Below are 22,610 nucleotides of genomic sequence, written 5' to 3'. Positions count from 1 at the left end.
TCCTCCCCACGAAACTACCACCGTCTTATGCACTTCTTAAAGCTTATCCTGTCTGTCAAAAGCTGCTACTGCTGCTACTTTGCCCGTGGGCTTTCTTGCGAAACAGCGGGAAAACCGTACCGTGTAGCCTCCTGATAACCGTGTAACAGTCGCGCCAACATCAGCCGTCGCATATCATACGCAGCGTGAGCGTGTTGCGAGTGTCGTCTAATTAAAAACTCCCTCCCTGGGCTCCTCGATGCGGGGAAGCAGATAAGGAAATTCGTTTAAACGCGCACGAAGCAAATCGACCATCTTCCATCCGGCCTGCTCCTTCCCGCCCGTGCCGGTGCTTGGTGCTGGGCCGTTATCATTGGTTTATCTTTTCATAATGCTATAAATATTCAAGCCCAGCAGAATGGCCCAAAAGCTTACAGCGAGGTACGGTTTGGTGCGGCGATTAACATATCACAGCGTAGATAAATTGTGCGTGTAAAATAAGCTCATCTTTGGGGGTGTTCTCATTAAATTGCCGGTGCTTCCGATTGACTGTATAAAAGTCCTATAAATTGAAGGAAAATTGATCGCGGCATAAATTTTACATTACCTCCAGAACGGTGTAATGAAGCAAACAAAAAAAAAAAACAACACGCGTAATAAAATGGCAACCAGCCACCAAGACAAATCAGACAACAGCTACCGACCTAGTTCCGGGAATTCTTTCCACCAAAAGCACAATCAATTTCAATCATCCGATGTGTCATTTTTAAGCTGATTCCTGCCCGCTCCATTAATTGCACAGTTTTGTACGGTTTCGCATCAAACTTGGTGAACTTTTTTCTCGCTCGTTTGGCACTTTTTGCTCGTCGTTCCATTAAGGTGTTATTCGAAACCGAAGGGCAAATCATAAACACCATCACCAAAGCGTGGGAAGCGGAAATGAACGAAATTGTTGCTTCACCAAGCCTATTTTGTATGCTAATGGGAAAAGATTACCACCATTCACGGTCTCTAAACACATCGAACATGCAGGGCCTGTTATTACATTTGCCCGCACAGTATGCGAACCTTTAAACTGCTTTAAATCGATTTTGATTTTGTACGACAGCGTAAAAGGTGAAAAATCAGTTGCAAAATTACCACACGAAAAAAGTGTTTCAGTTTCAAAGTATGCTAAAAAAATACTGAGGGAAATGATTTTTAACAGAAAAGAAAATAAAACAGAACATAATTGCTACCCTTCGCAGAACTGCCCCCATGTGGTTAATGATCTTACTGCTGCCGAAACTGCCGCTGGCTTTTTACGCAAACGACGGGGAAAAAAGAACTCTAACAATTTTAATTGATTTCATTAGCTCATTAATTGCGGTGCATTTGTTTGCCAACGTTTATTACCAACGCTTGCCATTTGGACAGCAGCAAAAAACTTGAATGGCAGGAAAAAAATTGTTTGCGATCAGTGCTGCCCAAAATGACCCTGTAAAATAAACACAACTTTTTGGAACAGCAAAGTGTGCAAAACGAATTTCAAATCACGGGAGTTGTTTGCTGCCCTTTTTTCTTTTGTAATCTGCAACAATATTTGCCTCGCTGCATCAATCAGCCACTATTTAAAATCTCTATTGCCATATGAAGCATAGGCTTTTCGCTCTGTTTACAATTAAAAGCGTGCGTAACATAGAATTTTAATTAGTCAATCACAGCAGACACAGCGCCAATATTTATGTACAAATAGATGAACAAAGCTAATTTTTGTCTGCTGCCTAAAAACATGCTACATTGTACTTCCGATTACTACCTCACTGTTAGACGGTGGCATGATTTTCCTGCTGCCGGGTCAGTGAGCTGGCACAACTGTTTTCAACCATTTCCATTTCAGATAGGTATGATAAATGAACATCCTTTGAAATTGGAAAGAATGCTGCTGGGTAGATTGCATAAACACAGGCGCTTTGGGCAGGCGCAGGTGATTACGCCTCAAAGTATGCAATAAGTAACACAACCGGTTGTTAAGTATTGCTCATTTTTGTTCCCTTGCTTCCAGCCAACCTAGCCGTCTGAAGCTTAAACATTGCCAAAAGTTAATCATAAAGTGCACCTTCTGGGTACGCTTCCGCACCAGCCGCTCCTGATTCAAAAGCCAATAATAATCGTACGTTTACAGTAAATCCATTGTTTTTCCTCGTTAGCATCACTGAGCAGTGTGTGAAGCTCTGTAGCAAAAACCAACCCGATGAAGCAACCAAGATTACACGTCCATCATCAAATATCGTTTAATACCGCCTCACTGCCGTCCTTTCCCATTGCTCCCTTTCCCTCGCCTCTAGCTGTTTGCAAATAGTGCACCCCGGTAAATATTTAATTCCATTCTGGACGACCAAACAGCTTGACGTTGTTGGGCCATTTTTTTTTTGTTTTGTTTGCGCTCTGTTTGTGTTCCTGCAATCCCACTGTAGACCATTTGCCCGTAAATCCACTTCATTCCGTACCAAACTAAGTCCCTCAAAATAAAAAGAACAAGGAGTGAAATAAAAGCGAGCGAAAGAGTAAGAAAGAGTGAGTGTGCTTGTACGGTTGATTAAGCACGGGAACAAACACATAAAAAGGTGTACTAGTTCCGTTTGCTAGCAGCGCTATAACCCGTATCCTTCTTATCCGTTCTCGCTCCTATTCCGTTTCCATTCAATGCGCTCTATGATAGGAGTACGTAATCTTCCGACCATTGAACGAAGAATTCAACCACCCTCCTGCTTCCTGCACAGTTCTCATTGTTCTACCCACTCCTTTCGCTTGCTCATGGACGGAGTTTTCGGCCCGTTATTGGGATATTTGTTTGCCAATCGATTCCCGATATCGTCTTGCTCTTAAATGGAAACCACTGCAAAAGGAACGGATGGTTGATTGTTAATGCATAATGTAAAGAAAGGAGTTTGCCAACCTTACTCAAGACGTTTCAAAAGTGGCAGCCCCGGCTGGCAACGCTGAGAGGGTGTGGATAATCATCCATCCAAATCGATTTGGCATTCCGCCCAGTCTTAAGGCGCCATACCACAGACGCGAAGGAATGGAATTAAACGTTCGGGGTAGCCCGCCACCATCGAGCATAAATTAATCATCATCAACACCGACTCTCGCCTTCGCCCTTCCGCTTCCCATTGTCGGTATCGCACGTGTTGGAATCCTACTCAAAAGTACAAAAGTTAACTATATTGTTTATATCAACAGTCGAACGAAACCGTCACTCGAGTCTTGTTACTGTGTTCCGACGAACTTCATTACCCGCTGCCAACACCGGCACGGGAACCATGGGTATGGTATTGATTTGTTAGTTTTAACTCTTGCTGGCAAAATCCTTCCCCCGTGTGAAGTTCTAAGAAGCTTTACCTTTTACCCTTTTTTAGTGTCAGCCCTCCTCAAACTCCCCATCCTGCCCGCTCGCCATTGCCGAGTTCAATTGCAGCAGTTGAATAGTGGCCAGTGCCAGCTTCACCTGGAGGCGATATCGGCGGTGGTTTTAATCCCTGCAAACTTCTGCCACGGTTTTCTGGGGGAGGGGTAGAGCACGTCCGGACAGACAGCGACCGGTTTCCATCACCCAGCAGCAAGTTAGTCAAGACTCGCACTCACTCGCAAAGAAGATGCACTCACACACACACACACACACACACACACACACACACAGCCACAGAAACACATCCTCTCCATCGTGAAAGAACCCGATCCGTGGGTCGATTTTTGCAATGTGGCAGGGATTGAACGGCAAAATGGAATCCCGATAATGTCCGCCAGTCGCTTCACCGGCTACAGGGCAGCAGCAGCAGCAGCAGTGTTAGGAGAAGCTTTTAAGCTTAACGGACTGACATCAATAAATAATTACCTTTCTCCGATGGGTATAGACGGTGAGGCATTGGGTTTTATTTGCCGCCAGCTGCCCCGGAGTGGTACACGCATTATTAGCAACATATCTTTTAACCGATTTTCAAAGCGGTCGATTCGCGCTTTTATATTGCATTGGCACAGGGAGGCCAAATCCATGTCCATAGCTTCGTGTAAATCTGCGATGTTATTGAAGTACACGTGTTAAAGCAAGCTTTTTAATATCGTGATGCTTTCCAGTGTTACTGAGTACGGCGTAAACACCGTTGCTGTCGCATTGCTGCAGCGCTTTCCCAATTTCCCGAACAGACGGAACCCAAAAAAGGAGGGGTTTAATTGATTTCTTCCTCACTTTCGAAGCGAACTTTTGTAACAGTGCCAAAAACCGGCATGCGCTGCAGTTGTGACCAGCGCCGATAAGCGGTTTGACCTCCCCGGCCACTCGGCCAGGAAACGGGGACAATGCATTTCTTTCTAATGTTTCCCCCAAAACCAGACCAGAGACTTCAGACCGGACCGGACCAGACCAAACCGTGACCAGGACATAGATAAGCCATGTGGTAGCAGTGCACGCTTGACCGGATGTGCTGGAAGCTGGAATGTGTAACGATCAGCGATACTGGCGGTCACGGGGATGTGTCCATTACACGATGCAGCGCTGGTATGCGAGTGGTGGATTAACTGATGCCAAACTTTTCAAAGCGATTTAATTGACCGTGAGTGAGTGAGTGAGTGAAAAGAGGATGAGTGAAAGCGATAGTTTAGGTTTATTTATTATTAAGCTTGGTTAGCTTGGACGAACGAATTTGCCACAAATGGGCAGTAATGGAATTCAGCTTAAAAGGAACCGAGGGGAATGGAAGGTCCACCCTTGACAGGCTGACGGACGGATGCGTCCACGGATTGTAAGCGGATCCGTAGGCGGACACGTATGATTGACAACCGAAACAGAAATTTCAGTTCGTACGAACGGGCGGAAAAAGGTCACTAATATGAATGGCATACAGGATACCAAAAAAAAAAAAGCTTTCTTTTAATGTGTTGTGACAAACGATAGCACTTACCCTCTTCACAAAAGTTTACCCTTTTTCTTTGGCACTTCAAAAGAAATCGTGCGTGCCGTGTGTGGTGCCGGTTACTGTTGATCCATATCCATATGATGAAATGTCATGTCAACGTTTGAACGCTGGAGTTAATGAAGTTGTCCGGCAAGTGACTCCTGCCGGCGGTTCTCTCTCCCCTTCAAACCTGTGGGATAAATCTGTTCCGGTCGTTTTTGACCTATTTTGTTGGCTGATCTCGATTGTTAAAACGATTTCCTCTCAATTCTCAATTCAAGCTGGACGTGGCAACTGTTAAATTCCCCTTAAATTCTTTGCTCCAAAAAGTGTCGGTAAAACTTTAACAAACCACAGCTTTTCAACACAACTTGGCACGGTTGCGGCCGCTCAGAGTGTGTTAGTTTCACATTCCTAACACACTGCATACTTGCCGTTAGTAGCGGGATCGGCGTGTGAGAGCTTATAATGGACGCTACCCCCTCGTGGGTGTTGTAAACTGTGCCATTGGCCGCTTTCCCGCAAAAAGTCGCACGAGATGTGATTGATTTACTACACACCTTCCATGTGTCGGTTGCGTTAGACGTGTACGTGTTTGCGCCTAAATTTGTTTCAAGACTCTAGCAGCTCACTAAAAAAAAGGGAAATACCAGTCCACACCGAACGCGCGTTCAAATTGGATTTGGGGCGTTGAAGAATCTGGTGATATTGTTACGATGCGAATTTTGAACGGTGCCATATGTCGCATTAAATAGCGCTCGGCGCGTTTCTTAATGAAGTCAGGATATTGGTTTATGCTGGGATTGAAGCAATAGCGGGAAATATGTGTTTGCAGTGTGTTGAAGGGGAATGTTAGAATTGGAGGCTGCGTATTGCATTATGTTATATTGCAAGCTAACGGTAAGAAAAAATAATTGTCCGTACAAAGCGGTGAACGATTCTATTCTTCAGTGGCTTACTCTACTGTTGTCACTATATTGCACACTGTTTTAGTGCTATAGTTTTATTGTATTGTGTTTCGTCATAATTGTTCAAATTTTAATGTGAATTGTAACATTCTAATTCAAATAACCGTAAATGATCGCTTTGGTTTCGACAGCCCAAGTGCCACAAATCCACAAAACGACCACAAAACGGGCTCTAAATGGCTATCAAACTATAAGAAATCTAAAAAACTTCATTTAGTAGATGAGGGCGCCATCTTTTGATGGGATAGTGACATATTGGAGCTTTCCTCGCTTTGAGAGTTTTCTCCCTCTGTACTGGTGTATGGTTGCGCATTGAAGCTATACATCGCTAGAACTAGAACGGCGATACGATAGTTTAAATACTAAACTCCAATGTGAACCTTCAAAACTGAACCAATTGAGAATTCAATAATGATTATTGGTGTTGGCACCCACGGATCTGACCACAGCAATATAATGATGAGTTATAAAGTCGTCTTCTATTGAGCAAACCAGTGGAGCTATGGAGCTAAGCCTCTATTCAATAGTAATCAATAATTTTGAATCAATCCATTAAATAACTTTTTTTGTTGGGTTTGAGTAAAAATTGCGGAAAACCTATTAATCTAATTTTCAAAACAGCCCAGAATGTAAATGCAACATGCTTCGGCAAACCACCGCAAAATGCGTTAGTAACAAACAAAATTACTCTAACGATTACGCTCCGTGTATCCCGACCTTAAGGGTTACTAAAACAAGCTCATACCACAAGTGCTGCTTGGGTCGGCGGTCAAAGGCGTTACGCGTAACGCCAACGTAATGCACCCGCTGTGCAAAGCGACGGAAGGCGTTATGGCGTTCTGAGAATTTTATCATGCCTTCCTTTTCTCTCCAACGGCAAATTTGTCGAGCAGCTCGTCGAGCTGCCCGTCCCTGGCTCCGCCTCATTCCCCTCGCCTGAGCGCGCTGCCGAAGGTTTGGATGTGTTGGTGCGTCAGACGGCCAATCGCTGTCAGCCGTCGTCCGTGCTTTTTCCCTCCATAGCGCTATCTCTTTCTCGCGTGTGGACAATGCTCATGAGTTGCTGTGGCGCTTAAAAAACCGTTTACACTGCTGCGATGCATTTGAATTTTCACAAATCAAACAAAAAAAGCGCAATAAGTTCTATTGCTGCAATGTAAAAATGACTAAGGAATCGCTAGCTAACGCTGGAGGGTTTGCTGTGAAACGCGCTGAATCCTAATTCGCATTAACACGTTCATCCCGGCGCTGATTTTCATCAACTTTCCTTTCCACCAGCACCTAGAACGCAGGCTGGAAAGTTCACTGGCAGGCAGTGGGGCCTGCCATCGATCTGAACGTGTTAAGCATTAAGCATAACTTTGTTACACTAAGCTTTTGCTTTCGTATGTTGTAGATTACACAGATATGCTGAGCCGTCTGCGCAAGGGTATGAGCGTGCGTGTGTGTGCAAAACTGTCGCCAAATGTGTTTTTTCCGAAATGTTATGATCCATCGATCAAAGAAAGGAAGGTGTTCATGAAAGGCGGAAAGACGAATTGAGGCCCCTGTCAATGGTAACTGATGACAGGGAGGAGGGGGTAGTGGCACACAGCTGTTGGGAGATTGAACAGTATACTTATATTGCCGGCGGGAAGGGGGGTGGCCATGGGACCCCTACGATCATCGGTCACAGGCCCTAAAATTGTAGTTGCCATGGGGGGAGGGGAGGTGCAAATGGTTTTCTCCAGCCACGGAGCCCTAAAGACCATCTTTCCGGGGGCCCTTGTCGCTAATACTCTGTCCACTTGTAGACATACGGCATACTACAGACTAGCGATATTCGGCGACCGCCTAGTCCGCCTATCGTTAGGTCTACCGCTGGTTCATGGCCGTGTTTTTTTTATCGTGGAGGTGCATCCTTCCCCCTGCCTGCAGCGTATGCATCGAACAGGAGACAGTGTGGCAGTATGCAAGTTGCACGCTGGATAGGAGCGGTCCCGCGGCACCGCCATCATTCCGCACATCTGCATGCCCGTCGTGGGTTCTAACCGCGTATGAACCGTCCGCCGTAGCAAGGGGTGACTATCCGGCTACGCGGTACTCAAGTCCTGAAAAGGCCGGCATGATCGCGTAGGCCATTACGCCAATAATAATAATAAGAAGAAGAAGAAGAAGAAGAACTTAGCATAGCAGTCCACACTCGGGGAAGGTTTTTGTTTTGACTTTGGTGCTGCCGGGTCTACCGCTGTGGCGCGACAAATGCACGGAATTCACTCGACTAAAACATGAACCTACCGATCCGAACCCATTCCAAGGCAATGCCGGTCAATCGGCGTCATGATAACTTCTCCAAACCAACAAGCCGCCAGATTCTGGACGGGTAGGTGCAGCACCATATGCGCGAAAGAAATTTGCTACATATCACACGCACGTTTGCTTCGATCGTGTGCCTTTTTAACACCCCCAACAGCAGAACCGATCGCAAAGATCGTGGTGCCAATCCGATAGTTGTGTTGTCTCTCAGGTAGCGAAATCGAAAATGCATGGACTTTGTAGCCGCAGCGGATGAAAATGTACGCATCAGAATCAAATAGTTTTGGGGTTTCCACACGCACGCACACACACACAAAAACATACACGCACACATGCACGTACGCGTGTACGCGGGCAGGCACCCGCGAAAGCGCAAACGCAAGCACGCACCCACGAAAGCGCGAACGCAAGCACGCACTCCCCCCCCTTCCCCCCAACAGACCACCCCCCCCCTCCCCGCATGATCGATTACGGCTACCCTATCGGTAGAACGGCTGGTTCAGCTTTCTTGTATCGCATCCTCATCCAAAGCGCCGGGCGGGGTGGGGGATCGCGGCATGATAGAGTGAACGGTCACTTTCCCCGCGCTGTGTGCGTGTGTGTGTGTGTCGAGACCCAAAAACTGGAGACAGATTTCGGCAAATAAAAAAAAAATTATTACCACTATACACTGTGCTACATGATGCATAGAAGGTCGTTGAAGCATCAAACATGCTCAAATAAAAAAATATTAGATTAGTGTTAGACGTTCTCCTACGCTTGTTTTAAATAGGCTTCTTCACCCTCAATTGGCAGGGGCATCGAATGGTCTCATCAGCAGCGGCACGAAATAAAATAATCCATCAATACACCGATAACACTTTAAATCCCAATCCAGCTTCTCCCACGGCGTCTCAAGGTCACACACAAATTAAATAAATGCTAACACCCACCAATAACAATACACAACCTCAATGCACATATAAGTATCAACGCATACACCACAACACCCAATCAGCTGGCGGCGGAAGGCACGGGCTGAAGCTCTCAAGTAAGGCAAGCCAGGGTGAAGGAGGGAGAGGAGAGGAAGAAGCGGACGAAAAAATGGGCGCCAATATTTTTTTTTAAATTTTTTGACCGTTTTTATTTTTTTGCTCCGCCGCCGCCCGAACTGCCCGAACTGCCCGAATTGCGCGACCCAGCGCAGGAATCGCTGAAGTCCAGCGCGTGAGACGAGCCAAAATCTGCGCTGGCCAGCGCAGATTTTGGTACATTTTCTGCGCTGGAAACTGCTCGAATTTGCGCAGCGGGCAGTGGACTGCGAACACCAGCGTTACCTCCCGCAGGGCAAAAACGTGAGCTCGCTAACGCTCTAAATCGAGGTGATTTTCCCTCGCTGGTGATGCTTTTTGTAAGTAGTTGTGACGGTTTTTGACGTTTCGAGCGAGGGTTTTGGAGAATTCTATTTGGGCACCAAAAATAAAGCTGCTAAAGAAATATTGAGGCGATAAAGAAGGATAAAGAAAATGAGCGAGATGCAGCGATACTTGAACGTCAAAAACCCTCGCCATGTTGTACGGGCTCGATGACATTTTCTCAGCTGTCTTTGTTATTGTTCGATTTTGTAAACAAATCGCCCCCGGGAACGAACAGAAAATAGTCCACGAAACTAGTTTTACGCTTGAAGCATAAACCATACACACACGCCACCCGTTTAAATGTATAAAATTCTTTCGAAAGCACTCGGCATCTGTGGATACATCGTGCAGTATGGCTGCATTACCCACTGCACCTTCGAGTACCTCGGCGATTTCGTTGTGGTAAGTAATCTGTTCCGCTGCCGCCGTCTCCTTTACATAATCGTCCAACAATCCTGCACAACCTGTCTTCCCTCTCCGCAGTGCGTTGGCCCCTCGATGGAACCGACCCTGATGACGAACAACGTGCTGATAACTGACCGCATTACCCCACGCCTTGCCAAACTGCAGCGAGGCGATATTATCATCACCAAAAGTCCCACCAAACCGGTGCAGCACGTGTGCAAGCGCATCATCGGTATGCCGGGCGATCGGATCATGACACGGGCATCGTTCAACCTGAACCCGCTCTCGAACACGTACACCATCTACACCTCGGTGCTTGCGAACGACAGTGGCAGCGAGCTGGAGCTGGACGCAGATGGACACCTGCCGAGGGCGAAAGCGCAACAGCACTACGAGGCGATGGTCAAGCTGCGGGAAAAGGTTGACTACGTGAGCCACTCGGTGGAGGAAGCGCAAGCGAAGCAGCAGCAGCAGCAGCAGCAGCAGCAGCAGCAGCAGCAGCAGGACGGTACAGGACGCGTTGCGATGAGCGATGAGGGACGGGGGTTGGATGTACTGCCAGAGGAGGACAGCCATCCGGAACCGAGAACGAGCATTGTTATTGTGCCGCGGGGACACTTGTGGATCGAGGGCGACAATGTGCAGAATAGTTCCGACTCGCGCAACTACGGCCCAGTGCCGATTGGGCTGGTAAAGAGCCGAGCCGTCTGCCGTCTGTGGCCTTTGAGCGAGTTTAAGCTGTTTATTTGAGGGAGAGAGAGAGAGCGCTACAAAGCTAACCCAGTGATAGCCCGTGACGCCCGTGTTGTTCTGCAATGAGATATTAGATTAAATGTTAAGTTAGTAAAATATCGAGAGAGAAAAAAAGAAACCCATTTACATCCGTTTCGCTTTTTTTTCTTTATTGTATTCCATACTAAGAGGCTAAAAAGTGGGAGGAAGGGGGGTTCCTGTGAGGGATGATGTGCCATTTGAATTATACGATAAAGATTCCCCGACCCTCGAACACGCACACAGAGTAATCTAGAGTGTTTAGAGTTCATAAAAACTAAAACAAACACAAACGCATGTGTATAAACTCTACCTTAAATTTGAATATAAAACCAAAACGCAGCACACGTCCACGCTTCCAATCGGGCCGAGACACTGCAGTGTGGAGTGGGGAGTACATGGGGGGGGGGGAAGGGGGACGACCGGGAGCAGCAAATTGGCTAGTAGTGAGGAGGGAAAGAACATTGCGCTACTTCTCGTGTGTCTATTACTACTGGTTCTCGACCGTTTCGTCTGCGTCCATTGCGACGGCCGTCGGTGTTACGGGTGTGGTCGGCTGTTCGCTGCTTTCACCGCCCTTTGTCGCAGCAGCTGCGGCAGCTAACGTGGCGGCATGACTGGCACGCTTCTCCCGCACCCAAGCGTCTATTTTGGCCTTCAGCTCATCGTTTCGCTTCACCTGCTCCATCGTCAGGGGCGACCGGTTGAACGGGTCCGACTGGTCGGACAGGAGATGGCGCGCAATCGTCGACCGGTCGACGGTGATGCGCGAGCTGGGCAGTATGACGGGATCGGCCATGAGCGAGGACATGATCGGATCGAGGAACTCGTCCGGCGGATCGATCAGCGCTTCCTCGTCTATCTTTTGCTGCTTCTCGATGCGCTGCACCTTCTGGGCGAACTCTTGCATCTCCCCAATCAGCTGGCCGCCACCGATGCGGGCTAGAATGGCAAAAAGACAAAGGCTATACTTTGCAAAACACAAAAAGACGTCCAGGCAATTGGTTTCCACTTACTCAGCACCTGCTCCGCGTACTCGAACAGCTGCGGGCTGTAGCTGCGACCGTCCTGCGACACGGCCAAACAGAACGCATCGCACTCGCACAGATTCACGTAGATTCGACAGATTTCCAGCACCGTGCGGGCCGGATCGAACTCGAACTCGCGCTTATCCTTCACCTTAAAGTTGCCCTTCTTCGGGCCGGTCAAGTTTAGGAGGAAATAGTTCAGCATGGCCGCCACCCGATCGACCATCGACGAATGGCAAAAGATCGACTTCGTCTCGGACGTGAGCAGCTGCAGTATGTTGATCGTGTCGCGGCCGAGAATGTTGTCGAACCGGGCCAGCATGCCCAGATTGCGCAGGTTGGCCACGTTCTGCTGCCGCTCGGTCTGGGCCAGCGATTCCCATTCCCCCGCGTCCTGGGCGCCCTGCATCTGGCGGATCTGCTGCAGATTGCTCAGCGACTCGTCCAGCAGAAAGATCGCATCGTTGATGAGCAGGTTGATGAAGCGCAGAAAGATGGGCGGATCTTCCGCCTCGATGTTTTCGATCGCTTGCCGCTCCAGCGCCCGGAAGCACTCCTTCTGCTCGTCGATCTTCCACAGGTAGTCCATGATGGCGTACATCGGCCGGCGGTAGTTAAACTTCTGCTCGAACTGTACGCTCTGGCCCGTCATCTCGATGCTGACGAACACGCGCAACAGGTTCGGAATGATTTCCAGCCGGTGCGGATGGTTGGTGAACAGCGTGGCGCTCAGACTGAACCCGGCCGGCTCGGACTCCTTCGGCAGCAGGCTCTCCAGGCCCTCGGCCAGCCGGGCGCGCAGATGCGGATTGCGGATGCGCTCCGAGCTGCCCATGAAGATCAGTATCATCGTGAAGATCGATCGCTGCGCGTCCACGTCGACGCGCAGCGAGCGGCTGTCGAAGTGGCGCGAAAACTGCAAGTACCCCACGATGTTCTCGATGATGTACTCGGGAATGCACTTCAGCACGCGCGACACGGCCACCCCGGCCAGGGGCAGATTGACGGGCTGCTGCGTCTGGGGCGAGAACCCTTTCGCCGGCTCGAGCGTGTCGATCTGGGACGCTTCGCGCGCGCTCAGCTGCGTCAGCCAGATGGCGGATGCTTCGTAGAACTGCAGCAGCAGTTCGTCCGTTTCCGGCTCGAGCAGCACGTTCTGCAGGCAGAGGAACTGCTGCATCTGCGAGGACACCATCTGCATCAGATCGCTCGGTACGTCCGCACCGTTCTGTGACATCATCTCGTAGTACATCGTCTGCAGCCGGTGCAGCTCGCGGTTCATGCGGAAAAACTTCTCGATGCACACGCGGTACCCGAGATCGATCGCTTTGTGCGTCATGAAGAAGCACTCCGTGACGAAGTTGTACCGGTCCGCCTCGAGCCGCTGCTCCTTGTCGTCCTCCAGCGGCAGCAGACACGTTTCCTTCTCCGCGTCGAGCATGTGTACGGCTTTGGTTTCCTTGTCCGCCTCCTTCACCGCACAGTACGTCGGGTCCACGATCAGCACCTTCAGCTGCGGTTTCAGCAGCGGCTGACACAGGCGCAACAGCACCCCGGCCAGATTGATGCTGAACGCGTCGGGCGAAGTGGTCTGATTGCCGAACATGCCCATGCCGTGGTGCGTGTTCCAGATCTGGCCGCGCGGCACGTTCGCATGCAGGCACCGGCCGATCCAGTCGAGCATCTTGCTGCGCACGGTGCCGCCGAGCAGCAGGAAGCTTTTCACGAACGCGTGCATTCTCGCCAGATGCCGCTTGGTGTAGTTCCACAGGTTCGACGACAGACTGTCCACCGCCGACCGGTTCGTGGTGAGCGGATTCTCGTAATATTCGTACGGCCCGTTGTGGTTACGCGGCATTATCGAGAGCGACAGCAGCTGGCCGAGCAGCGAGTCGGAATATTTGATACCGTCCGAGTCGGGCGGCGGGGTCGTGTAGCCGAGAAAGATGAGCGCCAGCCGGGGGTTGTTTTTGTCGCTCGGGAACACCTGCAGGAACGGCATCACCCAGCACTCGATGGTGATTAGCGAGGCCGCCCGCAGCGCCTTCATGACGACCACAAAAATGGGCCCGAAAATGCCGCGAATGATTGCGAACCCCTCGGATTCTGTTTCCGTGTCGGTGAATATTTCGTTCACCGCTTCCGACACGAACCGGCCCGCTACCGCGTAGTCGTCCGTGCTGCACTGCTTGAAAATGTCCAGCAGCTGGTTCGACAGGTTCTGGCCCTCGTACAGCTCCGGCTGCTTCAGCGAGGTGCACACGTTGCGCAGTATTAGCGCCTTCATCTTGCGCTGGTTGTCCAGCGCGACACTGTCGTTCGGTTCGACCGGTTTCTCATTGCGCTCGAAACATCCGTACAGATAGAGGATGGCCTTCGTTTCCGCAATCTGGGGCGTGTCGGAGGTGGTGATGTTGTTCGGTATCAGATACTCGGACGGGTTGGGCAGCATCAGCCGCTCGAACAGGGCCTGCTCCAGCACGTCCAGATCGAGCAGCCCACTGTCGACACCTTGCGCCACGTCCTCCACGTACACGAACTGTTTGTTTTTCTGCGGATTCTTGTTCAGCGTGATCAGGAAGATTTTCTCGATGTGCGCATTGGTCTTCTGCTCCAGCGGGTTCGGTTTGTGTGATGTATCCATGCTTTCCGCCATTCGATGTGCAGCTTTCTTTTTCTAGCTCACTGAGGGGAAGCGAGGGGAACAAAACGATACAATCAATTCGAACGCATAGAACAATCCCGTGCCTCTCCCGTTTCCACAGCACACTCACCCTAACTGCAGCACAACACAAAGCGATATACCGTAATTGGAATAATTTGGTTGGAAGAATGAGACACTGCACTGCGTCTGCTCTACGTGGAATGCGTTGCGGCGGGAAAGAGAGATTTGGTTTAGATATTACAGCACTGTGCACATTTTCGTCCGATGGTTTTGTTTTCATTCATGACTTTCACGACTCCGAGCAGACGAATGAGTTGTAATTTTTCTCGTATTTTTCTCCTCCCACCCCGTGCCAGCTGTCAGATTACTAAACATCAACCGAGATGTGTTGGGAGTCGGGTTGGCTCATGGCCGAATTTGACACAATTAGCTTGACAGTTCCCAAGCGAAATTTTTCGGGGATAATGAACACAAACTCATGCCATCTCTTTCTATTCATCAGCCCTACTCTCTCACACGCATCGATGAACTTTTACACATCTCTTTGTTCATTGTACTATATTTGAAGGGTTTAAAAGTGATAGATAACAATTCATGTTCATGAACTAGTTATGGTCAAATGTTAATGGTGTAATGTTTGTACCATGGTCGACCTGAGTTCAATTCCATTTTTTTGTTTTTTTTTTATGATTTAAAGTTTTATTTAATTTTTAAAACATCCAGCTCCAATAACTTCAAACCCATTTACTCATTGTTAGAAATGCGTGTTTAATAGTTAATCTGTTATTTTTATTGTTTTATTTATTTCTTTTAATTCTTTTAGTATCAGTACCCCTTCATACAAACAAACCAGTAAATAGCACGATAATGAATAATAATATGGTGGCGCAACTGGCAAAGTGATTCGAAGTAGAACTAGCGATGTGGTTGGTAGCATCAAGGATGAAGCATGATCATGAGTGGAGGGAGTGAATCCGAATGTTCATTTCTATTTTTAGCTCTTTTTTGCATGGGTTCATCTTTCACGTGTGTTCACTATCCCCGAAAATGATCTGTATTTCGTTGGTCTTTTCGGGGATAATTCGTTAACGAATTATCCCCGAAAAGACCAGCGAAAACCAGCGTGGTCGGGAGCTTGGGTTGTCAACTGCGTGCGAGAAAGAAGCAACAGCTCGTGTTGCGATGGAGAGTTCATGCGAATGAATGAATTTATGCATTCAGTTTAAAAAAATCAGTGGTTTAATAAAATAAGTCGTTTTAGTTGCCATGCTTTTTAATTGAACGCTCAAAAGTTGGCTGACAGTTCTTCAAAGAAAACGTTTTGTAAGGAAAGTTTTGAAGAAATCACTAAAATGGCATGAAATGTTGAGAAAATTGTCCCAACTCTTTTTTTTTAATGGATAAACATTCCAACTAGCAAGCTCGTACATCGAATTATCACTAATGCCGCAAATACACGATGCGCTTTCACCGTGACCGAATCCAAACACGTATAACTTGGATGTGAATCCGCATAGCAATGAAATGTCATTCGAGTATTTGCGGCCTAAGATGAATATTTGAATCTCGTATTGTCAGCTTAAAGAGAAATTCATGTTGAGGAAAAGTAATGAAAGTGTTGCTATGAAGTATTCAAGAAACCACCGGAAAAAATATGGTATCCTTTTACCAATATTTTTGTGAACTGTCTCCCGAAAATTCATCTTAGAGCATTTCGGGTGCCAAATAGCATATGCAGCAGGGATAATATTGGCCATAGGGAGACATTCATCTAAAAGAGACAGAAAATGTATTGAAAATTACGGGACCATCAAAATGTTCATCTTAAAAGAACAATCCTTCACCCAAGATACGTGGGTTCTTGGAGGACTTCAAAAGTGCGTTCACCTATCTGTACGTCATGCCTACGTAACGTTGCGATTTATTGTTGCTAGGGGCGCTGATGTTGCCACCATCATGTTGGTCTTTGACTCGTTTACCATCGTTTGTGATCTGAGGATCTCTGCCGCTTGCTTTATCCTTTGGTAGACCAATGATGTCTATTTCATCAGCGTATGCCAGGATCTGGGTTGACATATCCCAAGTGCCACAAATCCACTAAACGACCACTAAACGGCTTCTAAACGACTCAAGTTCTCTACCTAAACGGAATATAGAAAGACTTCGTTTAGCAGACGGCAAACGACTCATTCATTCTAAAAATAGCAAAAAAGCTGGTGGCGCTCTCTGTTGGTGGGATACCCCAACCAGTTGAGCTTCATCGCTTGGAGGAGAGCTTTCTCATTTCCTCTGTACTGTTGTATGGTTTCGCATTGAAGTTATGCATCGCTAGAACTAGAACGGCGATACAATTGTTTAAATACTAAACTCCAACGGAAACCACCAGTACTGAAACAAGTGAGATTTGAGTAATGGTCGTTGGTGTTGATACCCACGTATCTGACCGTGTGGTATAGATTTTGTACCATTCATATAGATTTTTGCTCAAAAAGTTAGAAGGCTATATAGCTCATAATAAAATGCAACTTGTCGAAACACATTGCAAGAAAAGGATAGCAATATAATGATGAGTTGTAATACGCCATCTATTGATCAAACCAATGAAGCTGTGGAGCTTTCATTTTTTTTCTATGGATATTCAATTTTCCAGTCGTTTAAGCTTAATCTGTGGCGCTTGGGATGGGAGATGGTTCCCGAAGTCTCCACACTAGCGTCCCAGATTACCCTTTTTAGCGCCAGGTTGAATAGAAGACAGATAACAGTTTTCCATCTTCCTTCATCTGGCAAATGACGTTGGTCATAGTCATTCTAACTGGCCTTATCAGTATGGTCGGGATTTCAAATGATCACATTCGGCCTCAGCACAATTTTTCGATCGAAAAAATTCGATAGGCGCTTACGTTAAAACTGACAGTATAACTATTTCTTTTATACCCCTTCATGAACTTGGCCCCCGAGGTAAACAATTTTTTTTAAATAATTAATAAATAATTTTTAATCACCCAAAATATTGAAAAAGAACCAAAACATTTACCAACTTGCTTTTACATAACGTTTTTCAAAAACATCAACCTTGATTTGTGGCATTTTTCTGATATTCGATAATTTCCGCAGCTCAATGCGTCGCGGATTTATCCCCATACAAAGCGGAACGATCGAATTTTTGTAGCATAGTTCATTTTGCTCGTGAGTGTCATGGTATACCAGTTTTCAAAAAGACCAGTAAAATGAACACCTTGACGGTGAAATAAATGTCAAATGACACCAAAATGACAGCCGGATCGATCGAATTTTTTATGTCGAAAAATTGTGCTGGGGCCGATTGTGTCTTATAGTTTTTCCCTGGCTATGCTATCGTTTCACAATATAAAAAAGATAACAATTTTAGAAAAAAAAAAAACCATAATTGGTGCTATACTTGATAAACTGTAGAATTTGTTTAAATTCAACTGTTGATTTATAAACTATTTTGAAAAAATAATAATTTAGGTTGTTTCTTAGCGATTTCAAAAACCCACAGCGTATCTATTTTTATGCCACAAACTGTACGCGCGCCAGCTTCACAACGCGCACACTGTGTTGTGTTCGTAGCGTTCGTGTTTTCAGTATGCGACCATCCGTCGTTGAAGCAAGTATGGGCGGGTGAACGTCAGTTTCGCTCACGGCAATACTCTCCGAAAGCTCGCGTACGTACTTTGCCGTGTTTATGTTCAATCTACCGGCCCGGTTCGGATCCCAATTTTCCCGATACATTCCCACGAAACGCTCTGTGTGGGTTGCGTATTGCTCCTTTTGCGTGCCGATACGTCATAAGATCACATGTTTGAAGCTAACAACATCGCGTCCGTGTGCTTTTCCCATTAGGAAAAATCGGTGAACGGAGTGCAAACATATACGATCGAAAATTGTATTTCTTTTTTTTGTGCTGTGTTCGGCCCTGTTTGTTATTGTGCGCTTTCGAGCCCCTGTCGATACTTTATGCTCATCCGTAGACCGGTAAACCGTCAAGGTCGCGACCAAACCAATGCGTGTGCGCATTTTGAAAGGAGACAAAAAGACCGGTAAAGTGTTGTAAATTTTAAATTTTCGGTAACGTCCTTCAGAGATCACACAACGCATCTCCGTCTTGTGCGGAAAATCAGTCTCCATTTAATGGCCAACGCCGGGCGGGGGGAGTGAGCGCGCCTCCGGCAGCGGAACGCTTTCGGTTGCTTCGATTCGATTGTGTTGATTCATGGTGGCCGGATGAAGGGGGAGAGCAGCACGGGGAGGGGGAGGGGTTGGTTTTTCCACAAAACAAATCATTACTGCCATCGTGACAGTGCTTTACTTTAATTAGTGTAATGTTCATGCATGGTTTCAAAAGTGAATGTTCAATGTGCACGTGTGTATGTGTGTTGTTTGTCTCTTATTTGCGTAAGCTTCTTTTGAGCAGGTTTGAAAGGTTTTCGGTGTGCTTCAATTTAACTCAACCAATCATCATCTCCAGCTTGTGTAAGAAGCGAAACGAATTATGATTAAATCTACTCATCTTTACAAAGTGCTTGTGTTTGTGTACTAACTACATCGGTGTTTGCGAACGAATGAACGGATTATACGCGACACAGGAATGCGGAGCAGCGACAACGATCGATCATCTTAGCGATTAAAAAAAATAAGAAGGTAAGTTTTCATGTTTTTTGATAACGAAACAACATGTTTTGCATTCCCGTTTGGTAGGGTTAGCATTCGATGCTGGTTCTAATAATAAAATCAAACCATTAGAAAAGCGATAGCAATACGTTAACCCGTTGGACATTCCTGGCATCCCTTGGACGCTTATCAGCTACACTGATCGTTAAAGTTCAGCTGATAGTGGTGTACATTTGTTTTTGCTCTCCTCCTAATCAAACCAGAATTGGCAGTTTAATGAGGAGTATTTGCCATCCCTTGTTGGTTTTGGGTGTTCACATGATTCATCCAACGGAAGCGCCAACTGATTATTAGTTTCGATTCCTAAGCGATGACAATGTAATGTTGTGACTCTAGTGGTGACTTTTTGAACGATTGAAAAAACAAGTGCCACAAGTAGTTTTTTTTTCAAAGACAGCATTCTTTTGAAGCATTATAGATCAAGAATTGAACATCCACGTACCAAATCGGGGCCCTTGTTGCGCACACAATGAAAAAGAAAGCTTTTCTATATCCGGGTTTTTGGTTTCGTTTCATTCTCTTCTGTGTTTTTTTGTTATTATTTTCCCCATTCCTTACGACTCCTACAACCACGGTTTCGGTAGACTTAGGTCCCCGCAACCTCTTCCCGTTCTTGGCGTTAGATACATCGCGGTGTGTAGCAGTTGCGTTTCTTTTTTATACCTTTTACCCCTTTTAACCGGGGCGAACTGAAGAACAGAAATCACAGAACGGATCGACCAGAGTCAAGCCCGCGTCACATCAAAGCTTCCATTGCCCTCCACACACATCACACACCGTTCGTTTGTGTGTGAGAGCACATGTGCGTGTATGTGTGGGAGAATGGGTTCAGAAGCGACGTACGGCAAACAACACATGTCCCGTGGCGGCTTATTGCCGAGATGAAGCCCAAAATCCCATATGGGAAGTGGACCTTCGCTCAATGGTCTCTATTCGGTTTCTATTATCCTCCGTTCGTACTTGTGCCTTGCACGGTCAGGGTCGGGTTCGTTTCCCGCCATCCCGCTCGGATGCATTCTCGATCGGTGTTTCTGGTTCTATTCCAGTAATAACCCGGCCACAAGCACCCACTGACATCTCGCCCGTCATTTAGAGGATTTGTTTTGTTTTGTTTTTTTTTTTGCTTGCGAGCTAAGACTTCTTTTTTCCACTTGCACGTGTTCCCGTGAGGATTGGTTTTGGTGTGGTTTGGTTTTCACGTTAGGAGTTGAACTCCGGCTGTCGTCCTGAATCTTTGGACGCACACGACAAGGAATCTCCGGCTGTAAAAGCTCCTTCTGCGCACTCATAACGCCACATTGATTTGTAATCTAATTCGACGGTTTACGGCTACGTTGTTTTGCCGCACATTAGCTGTATTGCCATTGCCGTGCAGGATGTTTTGCACAGGTTTCTATCGATACGCGAAAATCGAAATCACAACACTGGAAGGGCTTCTATGCCATAACTTTTTGGTGAGCCTTTTTTTTAATTCTTTTTACGCGATGACTGGCTGACCTTGGGACCTGAGGCGAGGGCGACAAACCGCACTCCAAAGTTCGCTTAAGAAAGAACCTCAACCAGTGCGTGTGTGTGTGTGTGTGTGTGTGTGTGTGTGTGTGTGTGTGTGTGTGTGTGTGTGTGTGTGTGTGTGTGTGTGTGTGTGTGTGTGTGTGTGTGTGGTGTGTGTGTGTGTGTGTGTGTGTGGTGTGTGTGTGTGTGTGTGTGTGTGTGTGTGTGTGTGTGTGTGTGTGTGTGTGTGTGTGTGTGTGTGTGTGTGTGTGTGTGTGTGTGTGTGTGTGTGTGTGTGTGTGTGTTGTGTGTGTGTGTGTGTGTGGTGTGTGTGTGTGTGTGTGTGTGTTGTGTGTGTGTGTGTGTGTGGTGTGTGTGTGTGTGTGTGTGTGTGTGTGTGTGGTGTGTGTGTGTGTGTGTGTGTGGTGTGTGTGTGTGTGTGTGTGTGTGTGTGTTTGCCGGCATACGAAAAGCTCCCACTTCAGCCCAGGCGTTGTGCAGACCGGTGGGAAGTACCTGAAAGAAAACGTTGGCACCGACAGAGCATTAGAATCGAGGCACGACTCGAGAACAAGTTTCAAGAGCACGGCAGCAGAGTATGGCAGACCGCTTTGAAAGGTCTTGGAGAAGTGCGCGTCGTAGTACCAGGAATCTATCTCCACTCGCGTGTCGCACCACACAAAGTCTAATCCATCATCCCCAGCCAATCCCCAAGAGTTCCCCAGGGTGGTCGACCGCGTAGGTCAATCGAGATGGCATTTCTGTTCAACCAATCTGCAACCAATCCACCTTTAAAACGGTGTCTAGGCGTGCGAATTGTTTGCACTGCAGGAACAACTGAATGTTTGCTTGCCGATCATCGATCAGCAGTGTAGCTCTGGAGAAGCGTTGAATTTTGGAGAGCCTTTAACGAGAATGCCCCACCGACGGGGGTAATGTTTGCAATTTGTTATTCTTTTGTGTCTAGCATGTTGGTGTTTTTTTGTTTTGTTTTGTTTACCCCAAAACTCGATGACGTCACCTTTAACCGTATCAAACATGGGTGGGTCAAACAGTCGAGAGGTTCGCTGTTTACCTTACCACCCTTGTAAATGGAAGTCTGTTTGGCTACCGATCGTCCTTATTTGTTGTTTGAAATCCGTCAAAAAGTGACGTATGCTTAGGCAATTCGGATCAAACGGACCACATACTGTGTACACACAAACACACACATACACTGGTGATTAGATCAAGCTTTAGTCATAGTTAGTTTATTCGCGTGCGACGCTATCGAACCCTTGTGGGGGCAATCTGTTTTCGTTCCAGACACATTCGAGCAATCATAAATTGATTCATAACATAAGCCACACAAAAGTGAAGGAAAATGTGAGCTGAAAAAAGGGCCCTGTCGATAAAGTAGGGTTATCATTGATGGTCTGTTCGCCGGACGCTTGTGCTCTCTGATGCTGACCCATTAATGGGGCAAACGGGGATGATCTTGGAGGGTTCTTAAAAACGCAGGCCTTAGTTTCGCTAGCACTAGTTACGCTATCGGAACAGTTTTGGAAGTTTTTTAATTAAGTGCGTCATATATCGACGATTGCAGAAGGTCGGTATGGTTGGCCCGTTTTTCTAGGTCTGCGGAAATTCCAAACGGACTGCCCCAAAACCAGACGCTAAATCAATCGATGACAGTCATGTCGACATCGGCTGTATTTCTTGTATTTTAATTGCTATTGTATTTTCATTGCCGAGTTCTCATTTTCATTCCAAAACATTAGGAAAAAAAAGCAAACAAAAAAAACATGGACCATATGACATCTGTAAACGATTTTACACCATTAAGAATTATGCCTGTCTGCCTGCCTGCCGGGGCACTCGGGAATTGAGCAATTTCTTTCACATTGCACAAAGAGAAATAGTTCCACAAAGCACACAATGGTGAAATGACGCGTTCGGGCGAAGAAAGCAGGCGCCCCGAAATTTCGATCACAACCCGGAACCGT

General features: G+C 47.0%; 3 protein-coding genes across 9 annotated transcripts in view; 2 read left to right on the top strand and 1 right to left on the bottom strand.

Moving 5' to 3' along the window:
• The first annotated feature begins 9,751 nt into the window (after window positions 1-9,751).
• Window positions 9,752-10,968, top strand: LOC121603581 (mitochondrial inner membrane protease subunit 1). Its single transcript, XM_041932521.1, has 2 exons — window positions 9,752-9,975; window positions 10,057-10,968. The coding sequence occupies exons 1-2, from the start codon at window positions 9,874-9,876 to the stop codon at window positions 10,726-10,728; spliced, it is 774 nt and encodes a 257-aa protein (XP_041788455.1). The 5' UTR covers window positions 9,752-9,873; the 3' UTR covers window positions 10,729-10,968.
• On the bottom strand, window positions 10,860-14,809 carry LOC121603579 (ubiquitin conjugation factor E4 A). The gene is made up of 3 exons (XM_041932519.1): window positions 14,552-14,809; window positions 11,766-14,462; window positions 10,860-11,691 (listed from the first exon to the last, which is right to left on the bottom strand). The coding sequence occupies exons 2-3, from the start codon at window positions 14,431-14,433 to the stop codon at window positions 11,240-11,242; spliced, it is 3,120 nt and encodes a 1,039-aa protein (XP_041788453.1). The 5' UTR covers window positions 14,434-14,462; window positions 14,552-14,809; the 3' UTR covers window positions 10,860-11,239.
• A 3,243-nt stretch (window positions 14,810-18,052) lies between these two features.
• Window positions 18,053-22,610, top strand: part of LOC121603578 (tensin-1) — a 156,024-nt gene continuing 151,466 nt past the window's right edge. For 4 of the 7 annotated variants that reach the window (XM_041932508.1, XM_041932512.1, XM_041932509.1 and 1 more), the window contains exon 1: window positions 18,064-19,104. The gene's annotated coding sequence lies outside the window, so the exon portion shown is untranslated. Of the gene's footprint in view, window positions 19,105-22,610 lie in introns of all 7 variants that reach the window. The other 3 variants (XM_041932505.1, XM_041932516.1, XM_041932517.1) reach the window with 3 other exon arrangements.

This window comes from Anopheles merus, chromosome 2R (assembly GCF_017562075.2).
Source record: "Anopheles merus strain MAF chromosome 2R, AmerM5.1, whole genome shotgun sequence".
Classification (NCBI taxonomy): domain Eukaryota; kingdom Metazoa; phylum Arthropoda; class Insecta; order Diptera; family Culicidae; genus Anopheles; species Anopheles merus.
The sequence above is the reverse complement of the archived record's forward strand: the minus strand, read 5'-3'. Positions and strand labels throughout refer to the sequence as shown.

Excerpts from the sequence above, each read along its gene's own strand:
- LOC121603581 (XM_041932521.1), top strand. The coding sequence starts at position 9,874 with ATGTATAAAATTCTTTCGAAAGCACTCGGCATCTGTGGATACATCGTG. Across the intron at positions 9,976-10,056 it reads ACCTCGGCGATTTCGTTGTG|TGCGTTGGCCCCTCGATGGA; the intron begins GTAAGTAATCTG and ends CCCTCTCCGCAG.
- LOC121603579 (XM_041932519.1), bottom strand. The coding sequence starts at position 14,433 with ATGGCGGAAAGCATGGATACATCACACAAACCGAACCCGCTGGAGCAG. Across the intron at positions 11,692-11,765 it reads GTACGCGGAGCAGGTGCTGA|CCCGCATCGGTGGCGGCCAG; the intron begins GTAAGTGGAAAC and ends TTGCCATTCTAG.